Source organism: Peromyscus maniculatus, chromosome 21, assembly GCF_049852395.1.
Source record: "Peromyscus maniculatus bairdii isolate BWxNUB_F1_BW_parent chromosome 21, HU_Pman_BW_mat_3.1, whole genome shotgun sequence".
NCBI classification, from domain to species: domain Eukaryota; kingdom Metazoa; phylum Chordata; class Mammalia; order Rodentia; family Cricetidae; genus Peromyscus; species Peromyscus maniculatus.
The window spans coordinates 10889240-10912462 of NC_134872.1; the positions used below are offsets into that span (position 1 = coordinate 10889240).

At 56.2% G+C, this 23223-nt stretch overlaps 2 protein-coding genes across 3 annotated transcripts in view; one reads left to right on the forward strand and one right to left on the reverse strand.

Moving 5' to 3' along the window:
• Pfkl (phosphofructokinase, liver type) overlaps window positions 1-9570 on the forward strand; it is a 23334-nt gene extending 13764 nt beyond the window's left edge. For both annotated transcript variants that reach the window (XM_042265724.2, XM_042265725.2), the window contains 14 exons: window positions 578-670; window positions 1892-2017; window positions 2767-2831; window positions 3504-3567; window positions 4370-4516; window positions 5005-5075; window positions 5930-6017; window positions 6558-6710; window positions 7190-7354; window positions 7590-7651; window positions 7782-7893; window positions 8509-8608; window positions 8691-8796; window positions 9120-9570. In XM_042265724.2, the coding sequence (XP_042121658.1) occupies window positions 578-670; window positions 1892-2017; window positions 2767-2831; window positions 3504-3567; window positions 4370-4516; window positions 5005-5075; window positions 5930-6017; window positions 6558-6710; window positions 7190-7354; window positions 7590-7651; window positions 7782-7893; window positions 8509-8608; window positions 8691-8796; window positions 9120-9267 (1500 nt within the window). In that variant the 3' untranslated portion in view covers window positions 9268-9570. The remainder of the gene's footprint in view (window positions 1-577; window positions 671-1891; window positions 2018-2766; window positions 2832-3503; window positions 3568-4369; window positions 4517-5004; window positions 5076-5929; window positions 6018-6557; window positions 6711-7189; window positions 7355-7589; window positions 7652-7781; window positions 7894-8508; window positions 8609-8690; window positions 8797-9119) is intronic.
• Window positions 9571-12299: 2729 nt separating this feature from the next.
• On the reverse strand, window positions 12300-19726 carry Cfap410 (cilia and flagella associated protein 410). The gene is made up of 7 exons (XM_006989433.4): window positions 19516-19726; window positions 18430-18448; window positions 17507-17553; window positions 16181-16410; window positions 15080-15251; window positions 14332-14407; window positions 12300-13538 (listed from the first exon to the last, which is right to left on the reverse strand). Exons 1-7 carry the CDS (start codon window positions 19590-19592, stop codon window positions 13410-13412), a joined length of 750 nt encoding a protein of 249 aa, XP_006989495.2. The 5' UTR covers window positions 19593-19726; the 3' UTR covers window positions 12300-13409.
• Window positions 19727-23223: the final 3497 nt, after the last annotated feature.

Sequence of the window (23223 nt, forward strand, 5' to 3'; positions counted from 1 at the left end):
TGCCTTTGCCCCCACCCCCTCTGGCAGTGACTGTGTCCCCATATCGTCTGATTCTGTGCTGGGACTCTAACCTATTTGCTGTTCCCACTGTACCTCGGCCCCCAGAACCACTGGCGTCCAATGGACACTGAGCAGAGGGGCCAGAGACTGTGTTCAGTGTTGACTAGCCAGGGCTGCAAGGGCATGAAACACAACCAGTCCTGTGTGCACAAAGATGCTGCCCAACGAATGCACACATGGACCCTCGATGCACACTCACGTGGTCACACGATCTTCACAAATGTATTCACACTCACACGAACTCCACACTCAGATGCTAGAGCATGTTTCTTAAGGCTGCACGGGTGGACCATGGAGACTGGGCCTACGGACAGCTGGGCAGCAGCTAGTGCAGGAACCTACAGACCCTCTGCTCACAAGGCAGGGTTTCTCCATGTAGCCCTGGCTGTCCTGGAACTTGCTCTGTAGACCAGGCTAGCCTTGAACTCAGAGATCCGCCTGCCTCTGCCTCTCAAGTGCTGGGATTAAAGGCGTGCACTACACCTCCTTACTTATCCTCTACTCTTTTGACACATAGCTGGTGGTTCAGAGGCTGGGCTTTGACACACGAGTGACCGTGCTGGGCCACGTGCAGCGAGGAGGGACGCCCTCAGCCTTTGACCGAGTCCTGGTATGTGTACAAGCTTCTGCAGGGACATTGTGTGTGTGTGTGTGTGTGTGTGTGTGTGTGTGTGTGTGTGTGTGTGTGTGTGTGTGAGAGCGCGCACTAAGGGACTGGGCTGGCTGGCTCTCGGCTGCCCCAGATCCCTTCTGAGACCACTACAGAATACACATCATGTCTGAGCCAAAAGGAAACAGGTTCTTGGCCACGAAGGCCCATGCATGTCAAAGATGCTGTATGTGAGGGCTGGTACTCTATGAAGGGCCGGGCCAGAGGCCGCCTGACAGACAGGACTATGTAGATGTGAGACCGGATGGTGCTGGCTTGGCTCCTGTGTAACGCCACATCCACTTTGCTGAGCCCAGAACTCCAGTGTGCCATCTCCCTTGGCCCTTAGGAAGAACTGGACACAGACAGACCCATGGAAGGGGCCTCACTGGCTCTTCTAGGCCTCTTCTACACCCTACATGATACTTAAGTCTATAAAGAGGCCAGGGGAGTGTGAGACTTGGACACAAGGCTAATACCACCCCACCAAGATCTAAAAATGTCCTGAGATCACCATGCCCAGCCAATGCCCTGGGTGCTGGTGGGAGTGCAAGCTGCCTAGTCAGAGGCAGAGGGCAAAGGGACAGCTCACTACCGTTTGGCTGTCACCAGAGTGCCAGCATTTTTATGCCAGTTCTGAGCCCAAATGTCTCCTGGGTGATGCCAGGGGACACCTGCTCGAGGAGCAGATCTTCCATGAGTCCTTCATTTTCGTCTGTCTGTCTGTCTGTTCTCTCTGCTGTGCCAGAGCCTACAGCTGTGGTCCGTCCCCTGTAGCACAGTTCTTGGCATTTTAGGTGTCCCAGCCTGTCAGCCCATGTTTATCACTCCTCTCTATCAGGAGAGGGTGATGTGTGAGGCTCCAAGAAGCGTGTTGTGGAAGGAGCCCTGGGGCCCTGGCTGTCATCCTTCCCTGCATCTTTCAGTCCCAGAGACCCCGAGCGAGTCCTCACCAGGCCCACTAGCCGGGCTGTGGGGACTCTGATGGGAAATGGGGCCTTGACTGGCCGTTTTGACTGTTGATCGATCGTGCCAAGGCACCATGATCTGAGCCTGGACCAGTGTGGAGGAGGCTTAGGAAGCTGGCGTGTGTGTGTGCGTCTGCAGAGGGGCTGTGTTGGTTTGCAGAGTGGTGGGGTGGGCTGTACCAGCCTGAGCCGTGCTGTCCTCTCTCTCTTGCAGAGCAGCAAGATGGGCATGGAGGCTGTGATGGCCTTGCTGGAGGCCACGCCCGACACACCGGCCTGCGTGGTCAGCCTCTCCGGGAATCAGTCTGTGCGGCTGCCTCTCATGGAGTGCGTGCAAGTGGTGGGTGTCGCTCCCCTAGCTTCCTCTTAAGTCCTCGGCTTCTGGGTGGGGGACGAGGGTTGCCGTAGGAGAGGAAGGGGCTTCCCGGGCTTCGGAGAAACTGGCCAGAGGGAAGTGTGGAGGTGGACACATGTAGCCGGGGAGCTGGGAGAGCAAGGTCTCGGCTTCCTGGGGGCCGTGGCATTGGGTAGGTGACTGGGTATGTGGGGTTGGGGTGAGGGATGGAATTACTGGGTACGGCTCTGGCAGGTGTATGGGGGGGTCATTAGGGTAGCCAGAGCAGGGACGCTAGGATGGAGTACAGTTGAGGGCAAAAGGGCTGTGAGGCCAAGCAAGGAGATGCTGGCTTTGGCTCAGGGTGTGGTGGTGGTGAGGATGCTCCGTGGCTGGGGTAGACAGAATGCTGGAGGCAGGAGGAAGGCTTGGTCCTGACCCCCTTAGGAAATCTACTAATGTCAGTCCAGGCCCTGCTTCAGGTATTGTTATGTGGGTGAGGGATGGGGTGGGGGGGGCCCTCCCATTCCCAAGGCTCTGGTCAGGCTCTGAGGGGGTTTGAGACACAGGGAAACATGTGAAGCACAGGGCTGATTTGTCCCTAGGTAAAGGAGGACTCATGTCTGGGCCGGGTGGGCCTCCTGAAAACTGACTGGGCTCAGGACACGAAGGTGTTGGCTCAGAGTCCCTTCTTGAGGCCAGCAGGCTGGGTCTGTGAGGCCTCCTTGACCACCCGGCTCTCTTTTCTCTTTAAGACAAAGGAGGTGCAGAAGGCCATGGATGAGAAGAGGTTCGACGAGGCCATCCAGCTCCGTGGCATGTAAGGGTAGCCAGCCTTTAGGGCAGTGGGGAGGAAGGGGTGAGCATGGACCGGCATTCGCTGATGGTGCTCTGCAGGCCCTGGGCGCCCCCCCCCCTCCCCTTGGCACTCTGGGCTAGTACCCACTGTTATAGGAGCTGAGGGGAGGTAGCCCCTGTGATGCCAATTGCCAACTGTGAGGTGTGGGGCTGCCGTGCCAGGGAGGGACCTATAGGGTGCGTGGGGGGGCGGTAGTGGTGCTGAGGGATGGACAGAGGTCACGGCCAGCTTTGGAATGCCCTACTGAAGGGCAGGGAGGGCCAGCGGGTATGTGGACTCTAGCCCTTGGTGGCATGGGGTGCCACCTCCTGCAGGTACCTGGTCCTGTAGGCCTGACTAGTATATTCTGGCTGGATGCCCAGGCCATGGGCTTGTGTCCCGTTGGATCTCAGGGGTCTGTTGAAGATGTTTGCGTGGGATGTAGCCACAAGACAAGCTGACCGCACGGAGTCTGGCTCCTTAGGATCTGAGTTCTGGCCCCATGCTGAGCATGCACTGAGCTTCAGAGTCCCGTGTGCTCGTGCCCTGCTCTGGCTTTTGAGCGGCCGTCACTCTGCCTCCCCGAGTTCACGGCTGTCTGTGGCTGCAGGGGTGAGGTGGGGCTGTGAGCTTCACCATCTTCTTCCTTTCCAGGAGCTTCGAGAACAACTGGAAAATCTACAAGCTCCTTGCCCACCAGAAGATCTCTAAGGAGAAGGTAAAGAGGAGGGCAGAGACCATGGCTGCAACGGTTCTGCCATCTTCCCCTTCCTCCCGCCTCACTGCTGTCTCATGGATTGCTGAGCTCCGAGTTTGGGGCTTGGGTGTGGCTGGCCCCAACTCCTCCTTCCTGCCCGAGGTCTTAGCCATGCCCTGAGGACTGGACTCAGCTTTGCTTTGTGGCCACAGGGCCCAGTCTAGGGCGTCTCAAGGACTGTGGAAGAACGTGGCCCTGATGGGACTTGGTGGAAGGTGACAGTGCCTTGAGCTATGGGGACAGCTGAGACCCTGGGGAAGGTATCTCCAGGGCAAGAGCAACGGAAGGGCTGGTTCCTGCTACTCCAGGGACCAGGACAGGGCCCCACTCAGATACTCTGAGCTGGCACACTGGATCATACAGCTTATGGGTCTATCACTTTGTATCAACATAGCACCAAGCCAGTTCTTGGTACGATGTTAGCTGCTGTGAGACTGGGTGGCCCCTCCCCCCATGGCTGTACCACCTCTGTCTGAGGATGGCCGATGCCTGAGGGCTTTGAAGCAGCTGTTTACCCAGCCTATCAGGCTGTGCCTGTGAGCCTGCTCTCAGGCGGTGTCCACTGAGCATGCCAGGTGACCTTGTGATGTACGCAGGACTTGTGCTCTCTCTCATTTGGTCTTTCCCAGAACTTTCTGGAATGAATAGGACATTACTATTATGAATGAATATTACTCCCATGTTGGATAGCATTCGGGCTGGCTAGGGATCCATCGGGCCCCGGGGCTTATATTTCTGTCGCGTCTCCTTTTTTTTTCTGAAGTCCAATTTCTCCCTGGCCATCCTGAATGTGGGAGCCCCCGCCGCCGGCATGAACGCCGCTGTGCGCTCTGCAGTGCGCACCGGCATCTCCGAGGGACACACAGTGTACGTTGTGCATGATGGTTTCGAAGGCCTGGCCAAGGGTCAGGTAGGTGCCGCGGCGATGCAGGCGGTGGCTGGGGTTGGGGGCTCAACCCCTCACATTCAGAGATCTGAAGGGTGCTGGATGTGTAAACACAACAGTCCTGTTCAGGGACATGAAGAAATGTGATAGCCCATGGGGAGGGGCTGGCTGCCCTGGGGAGTGGAAACTGGGACTCTGTTCTTTTTTTTTTTTTGGTTTTTCAAAACAGGGTTTCTCTGTGTAGTTTTTGGTGCCTGTCCTGGATCTTGCTCTGTAGACCAGGCTGGCCTTGAACTCACAGAGATCCACCTGCCTCTGCCTCCTGAGTGCTGGGATTAAAGGACTGCGCCACCGCCGCCAGGCTGGGGGACTCTGTCCTCTTAATCAGCCCTGAGACCCAGGCCCCTGCTTTGGGGTGATGGCCAGCACTGACAGAGTCTCTGTCCCCTGCCTGAGGAGTCACACTGGTGAGACCTTGGGCCACCTTCCTGAAGCCATGTTCTTCCTGGCAGGTGCAAGAAGTGGGCTGGCATGATGTGGCAGGCTGGCTGGGGCGAGGTGGTTCAATGCTGGGGACCAAGAGGTGAGTAGCTGGTGGCTGAATGCGCACAGCCTAGCTGATGGGACAGAGAGTGACTAGTCCTGAAGTCCAGGGCCGGCCCCTTGGACTCCTGGGTGAGCCAGGCAGAGAGGGTGCTGCCCAGTGTCTCATGCCTGCCCTGCAGTGTGGGGACACTTGGTGGCAGGCAGCCGGAGCAAGAGGTGTCCCTCATGAGAGATGGGCTATTCCTTCTGGTTGTGGCTGTGGGTTTTTTTTTTTTTTTTTTTTTTTTTAAGATTTATTTTTATTTATTATGTATACAGCATGTATGACTACAGGCCAGAAGAGGGCACCAGATCTCACTACAGATGGCTGTGAGCCACCATGTGGTTGCTGGGAATTGAACTCAGGACCTCTGGAAGAGCAGCCGGTGCTCTTAACCTCTGAGCCATCTCTCCAGCCCCTTGGCTGTGGTTTTTATCTCAAGGCCTGGTGGTCTTACAATGGGTTCAAGATTCCCCGACAGAGTTGTCATGGGGTGAGATGGTCACTTTGTGTGATGGTGGGATGTTGTCCTGTCCAAGTCTGTGGAGCTGCAAAAGCTAGAGAAAGTGTCCCTTCCTGTTACCACCTCAGCCAGAAGGGACACCCAGAGTGGCAGGCTGTCAGGCAGAGGTTTGGCCATTGCTAGCCAATGCCCAGTGAGGTTGTTGAGTAAGCACCCAGGCTTCTCACATGCTGGCCCCCATATCTCTATCCCACACGGAGCCTCCCTGAGGGTCCCTTTGGTGACTGATCTCTGGCTTTGGGAAAGGCCAAGTCACCTATTTCTGAGGTGAGATGCACTCTTGTGAGCTGCATGCCCCCTCTCCAGGCTGATCTCTCTCCAACCACAGGACGCTGCCCAAGCTCCACCTGGAGGCCATCGTGGAGAACCTCCGCACCTACAACATTCACGCCCTGTTGGTTATCGGTGGCTTTGAGGTGAGGCTTCTCCTCTTGGGTCACTGTGGGTGCTGCTGTACCCCGGGGCCGGAAGTATGGCCTCAAACACGGACCTTGGGCTGGGGCAGCCAAAGGGTCAGAGCTGTCAAGTGTGGGGTTGGGCTGGGGTTTTTAACCCTCCGAGTATCTTAGAGTACAGCTAGCCTGGTGTTAGGAAATCAAAAGGGAGGAAGGGAACAGAGGGCCTCAAAAAGGAGGTAGAGGGCAGAGGAGTAACGAGGTCTGCAAGGCGCACAGACACCATGCCCTGGTGCTTGGTGAGTCCTTGCCAAATGATAAACATGAACATTTGGGTGGCTCCGAACTTAGGAGCTCAGCTGGAGCCCCCCCAGTCCTCATTAGGATCCTGATTTTCTGGAAGGACTAGTGTCCTTAGACAGCTCTAGGGTGAGAGCAGATTGTGCCAACCCAGTATCAGACGCCGCCATCTTCAGGGGCAGGGCACCATGGCTCCCTAGCCCTGGTGGAACCTTGCCTCATCCCACCCCCTCCTGGCTCCCTTCCCTTTCTGGCCCACAGGCCTACGAGGGTGTGCTGCAGCTGGTGGAGGCACGGGGCCGCTATGAGGAGCTCTGCATTGTCATGTGTGTTATCCCAGCCACCATCAGCAACAATGTGCCCGGCACTGACTTCAGCCTGGGCTCAGACACCGCCGTCAATGCGGCAATGGAGGTGAGGTGTCCTGGGGAGGGCCGGCAGCCCACGTGTGGGTGGCTTCGTGGGTCTCCTAGGCCCTGCCGATGGGATGATAGGTCTGTACCTCCAGGGGGGCAGGCACCCCCAACTGTGAGCCCCTGGATCTGTGCACACACCCAGTGGAGGTGGCCCAGGCTCTGTCCCTCCCCAGCGGTCACGGGTATTGTGGGAGCCCTTGGTTCTGGGTACAATTGTTGCGGCCTTGTGATCCTGTGTAACAGTGTCCCCATGGTCCACGGGTGGTGAGAGGAATGGACATAGAGGATTCTAACTGTCCTCCCTGCCCATTTATTTTCGCGAAAGGGTCTCATTCTGTAGCCTAGGCTAGTTTAGAACTCACTATCTAGCTCAGGCTGGCCTTGAACTTGCAGTAGTTCTACCTAAACCTCCCGACTACTGGGATTATAGTAGTGAGCTGCCATGCTGGGCTCTGACTGCCCCCTTGATCCCTCCAGAGCTGTGACCGCATCAAGCAGTCAGCCTCGGGGACGAAACGTCGTGTGTTCATCGTGGAGACCATGGGGGGCTACTGCGGCTACCTAGCCACTGTGACAGGCATTGCCGTGGGTGCCGATGCCGCCTACGTCTTTGAGGACCCTTTCAACATCCACGACTTAAAGGTGAGCCCGGCCTCCATCTTGAGCTCTCCAGCTGCCTGTGAATCTGACAGGCCCCTCCTGAGACACACAGAAGCAGAAGGCTCGGGATGGGAGTCGCTTCCTGAGGGACAGCAAGTCTCCTTCTTCAAGTCGTGTGGTGTCTTAGCATCCTTGCCCCGCCTCCCTACTGAGGCTGCTGGGTCCCAGCTGCCCTGCTTTCTCTCTCACCTCTTAACGCACCTCCTCTTCTTCCCAGGCCAATGTGGAGCATATGACCGAGAAGATGAAGACCGACATCCAGAGGGGCCTGGTGCTCCGGTGAGGCTGCTGCGGGTGCTGGGCAGGGAGGGGGAGGGCACAGGGCCTGGGAGCGGCCCCCCTCCTCTCCTGTCCCACTCTACCTGTGCCTGGCCTGGGGCAGCCTCGACCGCCTTGTGTCTCTCCACAGAAACGAGAAATGCCATGAGCATTACACCACGGAGTTCCTGTACAATCTGTACTCCTCGGAAGGCAAGGGTGTGTTCGACTGCAGGACCAATGTGCTGGGCCACTTGCAGCAGGTACTATTCTGAGGGTGCTTCCCCGGCCCCAGCAGAACTCACTTGCCCATCTCCATCCCCATTTTCTCCCCGGGAGGGCCTTTGAGGGAGAGGCTCTCCTTCGTGCATGCCCCGAGAAGGTGCTTGCCAAGCTGTTTAATTCTCCAGCACTCAGGTGGTGAATGTTCCCATCGCTCCTTCACGGAGAGAAGACCGCGGGGCTGAGACCCAAACCTGGCACTTGGGCCCTGGACTGAACCCTCATTTTCTGGGAGGCAGCCCAAGCCCTTGTCATCCTGTGGTTATGTCCTCTCTGCCTAGTCCCTCACCTACTAACTAAACCCTATTGCCTCATGGTGGCTTTCAGGAGGCCTGGGGTGGGGCTACTGCCGATGGATCCTGAGGCACAGGGGCCATTCCTGACCTCTGGAATGGTTCTAGGCTGCACTTTGAGGCCCTTCAGCTTATAGGAAGAGGCTGGGATGACAAGAGGTCAGGAGTGGCGAAGTGGCCATGCTTTCTGCAAGGACACAGGAGGCAGTCCTGGCTCATGTGCTGGCTTAGGACCCCTGTGTCTAGTCTCCTTTGGGGCTTGGTGAGCTCCATGGATGAGGTCTCGCCTGTGTTTCCATCCAGGGAGGGGCTCCAACCCCCTTCGACCGGAACTATGGGACCAAACTGGGGGTGAAGGCCATGCTGTGGATGTCAGAGAAGCTGCGCGATGTCTATCGCAAAGGTAGGTGGGGTGAGCTGGCCCAATCTGGCCCTCTGAAGGTCTCTGGGGCCTGACCTTGCCCAGCACATGTCCGTCTCCATAGGGCGGGTGTTCGCCAATGCTCCCGACTCCGCCTGTGTGATCGGCCTGCGGAAGAAGGTGGTGGCCTTCAGTCCAGTCATGGAACTCAAGAAAGATACCGATTTTGAGTAAGTCCTTTTGGGGCTGCATGGAGATGGGAGGACCCTGGGAGGCCCAGAATGTCCCTGGACAGGGTCCTCGTCAGGCTTTAAAGAGCAGGGGTCTTGTCTGGGTGTTCTAAGGCCAACACAGGGCAGTCTGGGGAGATTTGTAATGAGCGGGCTGATTAACCTGCTGCTCTTGCACCTGACTCCACCTCAGCAGCAGCCAAAGGAATGGGGCGCCCAGATGTGCTCCATATATCAACCGGGTCCCAATAACAGCTAGGTATTCGGGGTTTAAGGGACTGCGGGATTCGGCCTCTGTAACTACCCAGCCTTGATCTACTCAGGCACCGCATGCCACGGGAACAGTGGTGGCTGAATCTACGGCTGATGTTGAAGATGCTGGCACACTACCGCATCAGCATGGCAGACTACGTGTCGGGGGAGCTGGAGCACGTCACACGCCGCACCTTGAGCATAGACAAAGGTTTCTAGGCCGCCATCACCGCCCTTCCAGCTTTCCTGGACTCTCTCCCTTCCAGTGCCAGCCACAGATCCCAGCACGGAGGGGAACTCACATGGAACTCGGGGCCTGTGGCTGGAGGGTGGGGTGTCTAGTGTGCTGCTCTGGGGCTTTCCTCCCCTAGCTACCTCCAGGATGGAGCACCTGGGGAGCCCTCACCTTCCGGCCCTGGCTGGGCAGACCCACATTGCCTCTCCCTCACTGGCCAGCTGGCTGCCTCACCACATGGCTGAAAAGAGCCTTACCTTTTTTAGAAATAAAGTCACCTGACTGGAGCATGGTTACCTGGACAGCATGAGCTGAGGAGTCCAGGGAGAGGGTTGTTGTCAGGACTCATGTACAAGTCTTACCCTTAGCTGTTCTGCAAGACCAGATGGTAGGGAAACCCACCCTGGGGGGCATTAGGAAGACCTGAGTCCTCAGTCTGCCTGAGGAGTGCTCCTCTGAGCCTGGTGCGGGGCCCCCACACTTGCCCCCTGAATAGCTGGGGTCTCAACCTGTGGGCAGTGGGTTCTGGGTCTGGAGGGGAGACTTGTCATTGTCAGGATAGTGGTCCTGGCTGGTTGCTGACCCCCAGGCAGTTTTCAGGCTGGCTCATCAGAGAAGTCTGTGGGGGCTGGAGAGATGGCTCAGCCATTAAAGGCTAGGCTCACAACCAAAAAAACAAAGAGAAGTCTGTGGAGGTCAGAGCCCTGGCTACCCCCACCTCAGGTCCTGCTCCAATCCACTGCTCAGGGTTTCTGCATTAGCCACTGCTGGGTCCATTCCCTGCAATGGCTAGATATTTACAATAGACGGAGGCTGTTTCCTGACTGAGTGTATGGAGGTCAAAGGTTGTGGTTTTGGCTTTGTGGGCCTGTTGGCCACATGGGGGCAGTGGTTGACCTGGGTCAGGGTCTCCCTATGGGCCTGGACTTTTCTGACGGCTTTAGGGACCAGGTGAATTGCCCTTGGCTGCCTTAGTCCCAACCTAAAGGGCAGTAGGTCTGGCTGAATTAATGAGGCCAAGACAAGGATGAGCATTGACATACAAATGGCCGCTGCTTCTCAGCCTCTGGTCCCCATGCCGCTGTTTCCCATGTCTTGGCCCCAAGGAGACAGATCTGGGAAGCCATTGTCCTGCCAAGGACAGACCGCAGTGGAACAGGGCGGCCCTCACTCTGGTGCCCAGTATACTGGGGACAGCAATGGCCTGTCCTGTTGTCCCTGTGTTCGGCTCAGTCAGAAGGAAGGCTGTTTCCAAGCATGGTGTGTGGTGAGTGTGTGTGTGTGTGTGTGTGTGTGTGTGTGTGTGTGTGTGTGTGTGTGTGACTGTTTTAGTGCTTTCTGGATCTTGAGACCCCTGAATAAATCTTAGGGTGATAAGGGAACCTTGGGAAGCATCTCCCAAAGCATGACTGCTGAGCAGGCTTACCCCACTGCACCAGCCCTCTACAGCAGTGCTTGGTGGCAGGTCACAGAGTCACCATCATGTCATGCTGGTCCGCACAGGTGGACTCAACCCAACATGAGGAGGAACAGGAAATCACCTTGCCACTCTTCCCTCGGGAGCATAAATGGGGGACACAGGAAACATCTAAGCCATTGCCCCAGCAGCCATCAGTGTCCCCACTGTCCCGTGGCCTCGTATCCTGATGCCATCTAGCCACCACATAAACTGGGTGATTCTGCCTATTGGGATGTCTGACGGGGTACTTGGGGACAGAGCAGAGCAGACCATCCCTGACTCTTGTGAAGACTGAACAGGGTCAGGGTCAAGGAAGCATGCTACATCAATGGCTTGGGTGAGACAGGCAGGTCCTTTCCAACCCTGCCAGCTTGCCCGGGCTAGGAGGGGGCAGCATTTTTAAGGGCTTCATCTTCCCCAAGGCTAAGGTCCATGGCTGCCCGCTCTGCCTAGCTGCTGCTCTGTGCAGAGGATTGATCTTTCTTCCTAATGGGTGGGGCTTTTTTTTTTTTTTTTTTTTTGCAGCCGTTGTATGGGCTGGCTCAAGTACAGAAAAACAGTGGACCTTCCACGGAACATTGCCCTTTTACGTGGACCACTTTGTATCTGGGCTGCCTGCTAGGGATAATGCCATCCGGGAGGCGATGGTATCCTGGAAATGGCCTCTCACTGGTCCTCCAGCTCCTCACCTGACAGGCTCAGATGTCCCGGGTCAGGCTGGGGACGCATGTGCCGGTTCCAGAGTCACCACGAATATCCACAGCTGTTCAGTGTGTTCTCCATCCAAAGCAGCTCAGGGTCTGGGGACTACAGCAGGCTGTAGTTGGACACCCGAAGGTCAGAGCAGCACCCACAAGGCGCCTTACTCAGTCTGGGCATCTGCCACACAGGGGGCCTCTGCAACAGAGAGGCATCAAGGGTGGGAGATCCAGACCCAGGACCTGTGTGGCTCATTCTGGCCACTGCCAGGTGGGGTCAGGTCGTTGTCCTGTGCCCTGGTTCCATCAGATGGGACTCAGCTCTCTCTCAGTATGGAACTCCTGCTAGATTCGATGTTTATCTGTTCAGCCGCGTGGCAACTTTGGGTCTGGTGACAGCAATGGCTTTAGGTGACACCCAGGATACAGAGCGGCCACCTCTTTTCTGAGTGCTCTTTCTTGTACTGCATCCACCCTTCTGGGGGGGGCGGCACCTCTGGCCCCAGCTCTCCCTGCTGTGAGTTGGATGGGAGGGTGCCCCATCACCATGCCAATTCCTGTCTTGCTCAAGGGGTTACATCCGGAAGACTCAGAGCAGGGGTTCAAGGTCCCCTTGCTCAGCTCCAGGTAGGGCTACAGGCCGTGCTGTAGTGTGTCCCCAGTCTGGGCAGAGGTGGGGTTTAGGGATTGTGGTCTTATCACAACTGGTACAGTTTGTCCATCCCTGAGGTATGTGTGACCGTGCCACAGGAGGAAGGAAGGCCAGGATGTTACAGGCATGGGGTGTGGTCCAGAGGACACCTGCTAGCATTTCCAGATTCTTATGTCCTGGAACAAGGAATTGGACCAGGGACACAAGTACTGATAGAAACAGTTTATTAAGAGAGAAAGTACTCCCAAGATTGGAAGTGGACCAGAGGTGGAGCAAGGCCAGGGGCCCAGTGGCCCTGAATCCTCAGCATTAAGACCCATACAGGTTACCTACAGGGCTAGCTATTGCATGCAGGCTTCTTGGGCCATGTCTATTTGTCCCATGGTGGTGGTGGTTCCAGACTTTGGCTCATTGTTTTACACATGCTAATCTTGATGCCTTTCTTGGCTCTATTTTCTCATGGCAGGTATAAGCCTACCCTAAGGCACCCCTGCCTGGTGGGTAAATTATAAACCCTATCCCAACTGTTCTAACAAGACAGCTTTATTTTTATTTTTATTTATTTATTTATTTTTTGAGACAGGGTTTCTCTGTGTAGCTTTGGCGCCTTTCCTGGATCTCGCTCTGTAGACCAGGCTGGCCTCGAACTCACAGAGATCCGCCTGGCCCTGCCTCCTGAGTGCTGGGATTAAAGGCTTGCGCCACTACCACCCGGCTTAAAACAGCTTTATTGATGGCATCTGACACCTCAGAATAATGAGCAACTCTGGATGTCCCCAACAGTTACTCTAACTAGGTGCCATCCTTCTCCTAAAGAAGAAATAAAAAAGACAGTGTCTTGCCCATCCTTGTCCTGAGAGAAATCCATTCTCCTAGGCTATGGTGCCTAAAGACACCTGGGACTTGGTGCCTTGTAAGACTTCATTCCAGGCACCTCTGACGAGTAGGCCTGACAGAGACACCAGGGCTCCCCCTAGCGGCTGAGAAACAGCATGGACCTTGTGGTCAAGGCCCTGCCTGTCAGAGATGCTGGCTTCCAGCCCAAACAAAGTGCTTTATTGGAGGGTATGGCTCGTACAGTCTTCCCTTGAGGAAGGGTCAGGTAGTGCCCAGATCCTCCAGGCCTCAGCTGGTAAGTCTCAGGGACCATGCTGGTGGGCAGCAGCTCTGCCAGCCCTAGGCACAGGAGAGGGGTCTGCCCAGCTGGCGGCCACTGCTCCTGCACTGGGCTGGTGTCGGGAACCCAGAGGGAGGCTTTCCAGGTGGAGCGGTGTTTCCACAGGATATAACAGGGTCCAGATACTGGGGCACAGGAAGTCACTCCATGTCCTCCTGGGGCTCCAGCCTGTGCAGCGCCTGTAGCCGGCTGCCCACAGTCTGCTGGACAGCCTCGAGCCCCTCCGTGTCCAGCTCCCGCAGCAGCAGCAAGATGGCAGTCAGGATGTTCTGTGGACAGAGAGGATGAACTAGAGCCTGGCCGGTGGCATCCTTTATAGGGTGAACAGTCTCAGGGTGGGGCCTTCCAAGGCAGCAGCGTGGGGAGGTCGCGGCACAGACACCGGTGCATGGTTTCCCTACGCAGTTCCAGCCAGCCTGGGGTCTGTGCCCCAGCTTCAGAGGGAGAAACAGGGCATAGAGGCTGGGGGCCAAGGACGGCTCAGAGTGGTACCCTCTCATACAAAGCGGTGAGAAAGAGTGTTTCCAACCAAAGACAAGAGGACCCGGATGGCTGAGGGGGCAGCACCTGTGGCCCATTGAGAACAAGCCAGAAGTGAATAAGTCACTTCAGCTTCTGACCCCTGACCTCTGCAGCACACCAGGGCTTCTGCAAACCTCTCGGTTTGTGTCCTGGTTCTACAGAGGCCGGCCCCAGGGCAACCAGCCAGGAGGTGGGCCTTTCTCCGGGGTGGGTGTGCCTCTTCTAGCTCAGGCCGGAGGATGCCTGGTGGGCACCAGTAGACAAATGCCTGGGGCAGTTCTCTGGGGAGCAAAGGAGGACCTGGCGAGGGAAGGGAGCCTGCGGGCACAGACCTGCTCTTGGAATTGAATTTGATAGGGGGACGGGGCAAGTGGAGGGAAGGAATCCTGAGGGGGCTCCAACATGCTGGAGTGGGAAGCGGAAGTGAGCCTCATGTACCCCCCTCTTCCCAAGAGTCTAGACCTGGCCCGTTATCTTCAACCCCCCCCCCCCCCAGCGCCTGCCTTCTGCTGTCTGGAGGGAGGGGCCGTGGTCACTCACTCTATTTTTGTGACTCTTCAACGCATCCCTCTGTGAGAAGGAAGAAGACTGGTCTCCAGCAGTCTGGCCCTGGACTCTTGGGGAGAGGCAGATGGTGAGGGAGCGACAGTCAGAGGGCTCTGGGCACCTCCTTCTGCATGTCAGATCCCACCAAGACACCAAGCCACACCGGCAAGCGGTCCCAGCCCACCGCAGGAGACGGAAGGCAGGCACCCTCAATCTAGGCACTTTATAACGGCACAGGAGCCCAGTGTGCAGAGTAGGGGCCCAGAGCTACCGGGAGCAACTTCTCTGTGCCCGGGGCTCCCCGCCTGCAATGCTTTCTACCCAGGGCCTCAGGGAGGGCACTGTCACAGAAGTGACCCCCGGAGGGCGTCAGAGCAGAGGAGTGGCCTGTGGGCCTTCCCACAAAGTTCATCTACGGTGCTGTCCACAGACGGCAGAGAGCAGGCTGCAGCCACCATGTGGAACTCAGCTGTGGCCCCTCTAAAGAGCCCACACCCTTCCTGACCAAGTGCGGTCACAACAAGCAGCAGAATGCCCACATTCAAGGCCACTCGAGGAGCACGACAGGTCACGTGCTGCTTCTAGAAGCCTCTGCATCACCCTTCCCCCCCTGCCCAGCACTGTGTGTGTGCACAGGTTACTTGAGCTCACGCCCCTCCCAGAAGGAGACAGGAAGCCTCCCTCTCACGGCCCGCCCGAGGATGCCCCTGGGACAGTGGGTCTGGCTCCCCTGCAGGCTCACTCTGTATCCTCCGTGTAGCTCAGCAGGCCCTGGCTGGTCTCAGTTGTAGAGCTGGCAGAGCTGAGGGTGTAGGAGGGCTTGGGACAGCCATTGCCTGCGTCCTCTCTGCCTGGGGCAGCAGTGATCTCGTCTCCCTCCATCAGTGCGCGAGTCAACTCTTCCTCGGTCACAGCTTAGGGGGGACAGAAAAGGTAAGGGTGTCAGGGGCCTGTCAGCTCCACGTAGCCCCGGCCTCCTCGGGGATTCAGCATGCCTGCTGCTGTGCGCACAAGGGCCGTACCTGGGGACCGTCAGTCCCGCCCCTTCTGATCCCCAATCTCACAATGTGAATGATACTTGGTAGAAGAGCAAGGGGTGCTTGTGAACCTCAAGTCCAGCGGCTTCTAAGAGCAAACCCCCAAATTCAGATAAGTCTGTGTGGTGCCGGGGTTGAGCCTGGGCTTGCATATGCTCCCAGGCTCTCTGCCATCAGACTACATTTCCAGTCCCTAAGACAAATTTTAAAAGGAATGGCTTTACATATTTACTTCACTCACTCCCGTTTAGTAAGTGTCTTCGAGAAAACAATTACATGCAACGGATGAGAATCAGAAACTGGCTGCTGAGAGCACAAACCTCTGGTGTCAGCAAGCTGGACCCTGCCAAGAGCCCGGAGCAGGGCTCTCCACCATGACAGAGGGGCATGCAGGCACAGCACAGGTGGGCATGGTGTGAGGGGCAGTGGGGGTGTCCTCCATGTGGCTCCAGAGGCCTGGCTGCCAGTGCAGCTGAGCCCACCACATGCTGCCCAGTCACCACACTGCAAACCCTCACCACGGCAGATGGATTTTCCTCCCGGAGGGAGGCCAAAGGAGGAGAGACTGTTGAGGCGCACAGGTCCAGGTGGGTTTAGCAGACAGGAGCCCTGTGGGTACTACATGCTGCAATGGCGTATCTGCATGGGGACATTCACAGGGGCTCGCTCTCCTGATGATGCCATGTGATGGGCAGAAGCCCATTTCCTCAAGCTGGGAGTTGCAGAAGCCAGGGAGGAGGGGTGCCTGGGAAGGCCCTCCATGGGGACCTCCTCGGCTGCCAGTGGGTGGACGTGCCAGACCCTACCTTGGTTGTCTAGCTTCTGCAGGTGGGGTAGGTTTCGCAGCACAGTCATGCGGTAAAGGTGCGGGCTGGTGCCGCAGCACGGGTTCTCGGCCAGCCACAGCACCCTGAGGTGTGGTAGATCCTTTAGGTAGAACAGCTCATCCAGACTGGGGATACGGTTCCGCCTCAGGTACAGCTCACTCAGGCGTCGGCAGGCACGTACAGGTTCCAGGGTGGAGACGCTGTTGACGCTGTGGGACCAGCACGCTGTCAGGGACCCATACAGTCTGGGACCTCCATGGGCCAGGGGCCTCTACCTGTGGGTCTGCCTCAGCCATGAGTTGCCTTAGAAATGGATCAAGACCAAGTAAGTCGGGGTTGGGGAAGAGGCAGCGTTAGGAGGAGCCCTTTAACTGGAGAACCACGTGGGCAGCGCCTTGGCGTGGAGCTCTGCATTCACGTGGAATCACCCTGGCAGACAGGGTGCTTCACCCTCCTTTGTGCCCCCCAAGGGACACACTTAGCCCTACAGCAGGAACTGTCTAAAACTCAGCATCAGTGCCCACAAGCTCTACATCACACATAAATAAGCTCTGACAAACAGGATTTGAGGGTGACCCCCATCCTGTAGGAAAGGGATCGCAACACAGGAAGGGAAAAAACCAGTATTCAGGAACTCCCAAAGTCACTACCAACACCCCAAATCTTTACAGTCTGTGTTCCGCTCAACAGTAGCCAGAGCCTGGCCTGCTGAGCTAACCTCACCCATGCCCCTTCCTGCAAGGCTGCTCTGGTATGTTAACATGCTCTGGGGAAGGACACCAGCACCATGTTGACATGTAGTAGGCATCAGGGGCCGTAAGTGTCATCCCTATCTTGGGTCCCAGAACGGTCAGGGGAGAATTCAGGGATGGAGGATCTCCTAGAAGTGATGGAGTCAGGAAGGCGGAGGAGGTAGGGCACTGGGAGGGTCTCGGGGACAGACGTGGCCACAAGGAGGACTGGCCTGGGTAGACTACTGCTCATTATTAGGAGGCCCGACTGAACACTGCCCCAAGTGTGAACACTGCCCCAAGTGCACAGATTATCTCCTGGGGTGGACGTGAGAGGGCAGGCAGAGCGGAGCCCTTAGGAGGCCCAGGCAGGTCCCCGAGAAAACAGGAATGAGTGGCAGGAGAGCCAGGCTCTTGGAGTCCTGTTCCCCAATCCATTCGTCACCAGAAGCTGCCCTCTTAGACTGCGCCGTGAGTCTCCAGCTTTCCCACTTTCCCTGGGCCCCACAGAAAGGACACATAGCTCCCCATAGCTCCCATACCCCAGGACTACAGGGACACAGGGGTCAAGTACCTGAGTGTGATCACTTCCAGGCTGGGCATCTCCCGGCATATGGAAATCTAGGGAGGGAAGAATGGGGCTGGTGAGTGGGCAACAGCGTCCCGTTGTCACTTCTCAGGTCAGGGGAGACATCTGTCCTGGGTCCTATCACCTGCACCAATGGGGCCCAGGGGTGAAGCCCTGTGCAACCAGGGCACTCAGAAGAACCAGCTATGCTGGTCTCTGTGGCCCAGCTTGCCCTCAAAGTGTCCTTAAGATTTATTTATTATGTGTACAGCATTTGTGACTGCAGGCCAGTAGAGGTTGCTGGGAATTGAACTCAGGACCTCTGGAAGAACAGACCATGCTCTTAACCGCTGAGCCATCTCTCCAGCCCTCTACCTGACAGTTTAAGACAGTGCTAGAGACAGAAATCATTACATCCAATGCCCTCAAAGGACATCTGGCCGGGGATCTTGGTTTCCTATGCTGCGACAGAGAACCTTTTCTCTTGGTGTTCCTGAGGCACAAGGAAAGGGTAGATACCTTCCCTGCCAATGGAGTTGAGTCCAAGTCAAACAGAACTGCAAGTAGGTTTTGGCTACAACACACTGTCGTATCTGCAGATCAGACCTGGGCTGTGGGCTCCACAGTTCCAGCCTGGTCTACTGTCTAGTCTCTGCCTGCCATTTGTGTGTGTGTGTGTGTGTGTGTGTGTGTGTGTGTGTGTGTGTGTGTGTTGTGTGCGCACATCCTGAAGCTGGGCCAACTGAGAGGAGGCCATGCAGAGAGTTTTGATGATGTCTTTGAGGAAAATCACCACCCGGACTCCTCCAAGAGCAGAGCTTATACATGCAAGTGTCATGGCATTGAACTGATGGCCACAGTTCTGTAACTTTATTTATTCTTCTTGGGAAGAGGCATCTGGGAGATGGTCGAATCAAGTCAGAACTTACATCCGTGAGCTGGCTGCCCCTGGGGAAGAAAAGACAGACGTACTTTAATCTCCTTGAATGGAAAGTATCAAAAATCCCCAGAGAAATGACAATTGCCTGTAAATCTAAAGATTCTATGATCTGAAGGCACAGTAAGAAAGGCTGGCTACCCAGATAACAGGAAAGGTATCACAAACGATTAGGTAGATTTCTGACCACACTACACCACTATGGTGCATGGGGGTACTCTGTCTGCAGGACACACAATCTACTCCTCTCCGGCGCCCAGAGCAGAAAGTTATTTCCTCTCACAGACAGGAACAAAGGGGTCTTTATGAGAGGCCAAGTTCAAAGGCTGATCATGCAACTTAGGAAGCAAACTTCACAGGCCTGCAATGAAGCTGCTGTTTCTGCTTGCACAGAGAAGGAGTCCTGCCATGTTGGCTCCACAAAGAAAGGCATTATTGAAAACTCGGGACAGAGGGGGCCGTGGTTCAACACCAGATGTGCCAGGGCAGAGAAAGGCTTTTAATTAACAAAGTTGACTCCTTCCAGGAGCGTGTTGACGCCACTAGGCTGTACTTGCTGCGTCTCTCCTAGATGCTGTGGCCACAGTGTCGTCCCCCCCCCCCCCCGAGTCCCCAGAGAAACCTGTAGCTCTTCACACCCCACTAATGCAAACTCCTGGTCTTTCAGAAGCAGCAGCCCTGGTCTTTCAGCCTTAGTGTGGGATCCAACCATGCACCTGTGAGTGCATCCATCCCGTAACATCTAAGTTCCGGGCTGCCACTCAAACCGGGTCACCCTCTCTGGCATCTAGTGATATGGAATCATGACTTTACACCCCAGTTTTCTCTCCCTGTAGACCTGCCACTAAGCACCTTTGTTTTTCAGATACCAGACCCAGTCACAGAGGGTTGGTGAAAGTCCCTCGGCGAGACCAGAGGGAAATTCTAGATGTCAGGCGAGGGCCACACCCCCCTCTGAGGCACAGGCCCCGGGGTGGGCCTGCAACCTGGCTAGCTTTGGGGTAGCAGGCGCCCCCCTCCGCCCGCCCCCCGCCCCCGGAGGCGGGACTCTCATCCCTCCCGCGCATGGCCGCCTCACCAGCAGTTGAGCTTCCGCACGCTGTGCAGCTCCGAAGCTTTGGCTCGGGACAGGACCATTTTTCGCGTTAGCTTCATGGTGGCCGCGGGGCCGCGGGCCCGGCCGCCCCCTTGCTGTAGACTCCGCTAGTGGGCGAGGCCTTCGCCGCGGCGCGTCTCCAGGGGCGGGGCCCGAGTCTCCAGGGGCGGGGCCTGAGGTCCCATTGGCGGCCAGAAGAGAGGGCGGAACTGCGCGGGCGCAATGGGACGGCCCGGCTTCCGGGTCAGGAGGCTCCGCCCCGTTCTTTTGGCGGCGCGCCGGTCCTGCGCATGTGCGAGGCTCTTGACTTTGCTTCCTCTGGACTTTTCTGGTCGCGGGGAGGTTGGCCATCTGCTAGAACTCCAGGCTGCAAGGGTGTGAGATGGGATGGCTAGGGTGGGAAAGGCGCGTGAGAGACTCGGGACGTCCGGCAGTTCTCGAGGACATCGGGAAGGACGGAGCTGCCGTGGTGAATCCCGGGCCGAGTGGGGAGGGATGACGGAGCCCTCGTGGGGGATTCCCGCAGAAACCCCTCCTGGGCCGCTTGCTCCGGATCCTCATCCCTCCCAGGGATGAGCTCACCCTTGAGCCCTCGCCTCTTTCTGCTCGAGCCCACACCAAGGATTTGTGTTACAAAACAGCCGACGCACCACCAGGCGTTGGCTCGTGCTTGTAGTTGCTTCACTCAGAGGCTGAGGCAGGAGGATTGCCTGAGCCAAACAGTTCCTGGTCAGCCTGGGTTACAGAATGAGACCTTTTATTAAAAAAACAAAAACCAGGAGGAGGCAGGGTGATCTTTGTGAGTTCGAGGCCATCCTGGTCTTCAGTGTGAGTTCCAGGACAGCCAGGGCCGTAAGAGAGAAGCCCTGTCTGGGAACGCTCCACTCCAAGCCAGAGGGGCGGGGCTGGGATTGAAGGAACCGTTCAGAACATCCGGCTGCTTTTTAGGGGAACTCAGGTCTGTTCCCATCACCCATCTGGCGGCTCACAACCTTCCGTGACTCTAGTTCCGGGAGATCCGACGCCCTCTTCTGGCCTCTGCGTGCACCAGACATCTCGCTTGCCATGCACACAAACAAAAACACAGAAAAAAAAAAAATCTTTAAAAACAAAACCCAACTGGACCTGCCTGGACTGAGTCTATCAGGTCGATCTCGGTCCTCGGGGGAGACCTTGATCTGGAGGAGGTGGGAATGGGGGGTGGGCTGGGGGGAGGGGGAAGGGGACGGGGGGGGGGGAGAGCATGGGAATCTGTGGCTATTATGTGGAACTGAATGGTGTTGTAAAATTTAAAAAAAAAAAAAAAAAAAAAAAACCCAAACAGAAAATAGACTTTATGTTTTTGAAAGTCTCCCAACCCTATGCCTGTGATCTGTCAGTGTGCATCTTAAGTAACCACAAATGATTTTTGTTTTGTTTTGTTTTGTTCAGGAGAGCCTGGCACTGAGTTTATTTTTAGGTTGAAAACTTCTATATCATTTCCTGGCCTACAGATTACACCAGGACAGTATTGGGGACCTCAGACCCTTCAGAGGTGACAGGCTGTACTTGATGAAACTTCTAGGGCTGCCCTCTGACCTCTCTTTCCATCTGACCACTCTGGGCTGCTTTTACAAAGAACTGATTTAAGGAACTGGTGAAATGGTTCAGTAGGTAAAGACACCGAGTTTGGAAACTGCGTTTGTTCCCTGGAACCCACAGTGGAAAGAGAGAACAGACTCCCGAGGTTGATTTATCCTCCGACTCACACGTGTGTCATTTACCACGAGGAACAATAAAGCCTGAGCTGAAAGATAGAGAGAGCCGCTCAGCCTAGCCAATGTGGTGGGGAGGTTTTCATAGGCTCAGTTTGGCTGAGCTTAGGTCCTCTGGCCCCTAGTGGAGGCCATGCAAGAAGGACATGGATGATAGAAAAGTGGCTGGAGAAGATATTTGGGGCCAAGACATGGAGCAGGAGGGTCTGACAGGAGGAGGTAGGCATCTCCTACTCCCCTTTCTGTCCTGGGAGAGACCTTGGTCTGTGGTGGAGTTGTATCACATTGCACCAAACTCTGGTGAGCCAAAGGCTGATGGGGAAATGTGGAGTTGCTACCCTGTTCAGCTAGGGGTTGACTACCCTGGTTCTTTCCTTTTTTTTACCTAGACAGGAGTGGCCAAGGTGCAGGGGTGGTGCAGGCAGAGAATGAGTCGGGTCAGGCTGTGGGCAGGCCCTGGTTCTGCAGTTTTTCCAGTCCTGGTATCTGGTCCTGGACCGTTGCTATCCCCACTGAGACTTCCCTGCAAAAAGGCTGTTCCCGGAGATTCTTGATAGGGGGAGGGTCTGAGGAAAGAGGCCCTGCTGCATAGCCCTGTCACCATGAAGGTCTGACTAAAGCAGTGGGGGGACCTTGGCCTTCAGGGCTGTGGCTTTTCCTGCCCTGAGTGTTAGATCTCATAGCCAGGATGAATGGGGTGCCTACTAAACATATCAAAGCGGATCTGGCCACCAGGTTCTCCCAGCATCCTTCAGTCCCTACCTGTTACAGGGTATGGCTGGCATACCCTGCCCCCTGCCCTAAACTTCTCCAGCCCAGTTTAGAGGCTGCTCTTCCCTCAGCTCCCCTTCTCTACATAACCCAGCCACTTTGGTTACCTGGCCTCTACTCTCTTGGCCCAAGCGGCCTCTCTTGGTTGGTGGATCCTCTCTGACTTTCCCAGATGTCCCTGTCTCTGTGCTCTCCCTTTTATCTACAACACACTTACTCCTCCACCATACCTAGGAACAGTCATGTCCTTTTTTTTTTTTTTCATTCACCAAGGAGTCATGGGCAGTTGAACTAGACTCAGCTTGAGTTCCTGAAGCACCAAGCTGTCTCCCTGGAAGCACCTGCTTCTCTCAGGTTTCTCTGGCATCTCTGGTTTAGGAAGACAGGAGGAGGGAGGCTTGTCATGCAGCCCCTGGGACTTCTGCAGATGGTGTCATATTTGGTGGCTGCTGGAGGACCTGAGGGTTAGCGGAAGCAACATATGTGATCTGGAAGACGGAGGAACAGCATCAGTGGCCTCATGGGAAGGTCACTGTGGTGAGAGATGGCGGAGTCTAATGGCAGTCCTTCTTACGCTGCAGCCAACAGTCTATGCTCATGGTCATCTTGCATGCACTCCCAGGAGCACCCTGGCATCCCTTGGTGCAAACTCAGAGCAGAACCCTTCTGTTCTCCCTCTCCGTCTGGCCCTGCATCTGCAGTGGGGGGCACTTGGCTCCCCGGATCCTGAAAGCACCTTTGTCCCACTTCCGGAGGGCTACTAAGGGGTTTCCCTGAACCCTGCAGCTTCTCGTCTCGGCTTCCACTTCCCCATGCCGTAACAACTGCATAAAGTTCGGCGCCTATAACGAAGGTCTCATTTCAGATGCAGAGGAGCGTGTTTTCCTGAAAGGAACCCCAACTCACTTAGTCCGAAACTGAAGCCCTGCCTCCCATGTCTGGGAAACTTGGGTAGCGGCTTCTCACCTCTGGTCAACCACAGCTCTCAGGACATGGCCTCCTCCTCATCCTGTGTTCCATTGGCCTAAGACCGCTGCGGTCGGCCTCTTGGTATGAAGTTGGCAGTCTCACGCCTGGCAGGAAGAGTATTTTGCCCAGTTCCTCATGCTCACATGTGGGGACTGGCCCTGTCTGGGTCATGTCCTGTCCCTGAGTTGGCTGTCTA

Coding starts and splice junctions, on each gene's coding strand:
- Cfap410 (XM_006989433.4), bottom strand. CDS start 19,592: ATGAAGCTAACGCGAAAAATGGTCCTGTCCCGAGCCAAAGCTTCGGAG. Junction 15,252..16,180: donor GCAGAAGCTAGACAACCAAG/GTAGGGTCTGGC, acceptor GTCCCCCCTAAG/CTGTGACCGAGGAAGAGTTG. Junction 14,408..15,079: donor AGCTACACGGAGGATACAGA/GTGAGCCTGCAG, acceptor CCTCTCCCCAAG/AGTCCAGGGCCAGACTGCTG.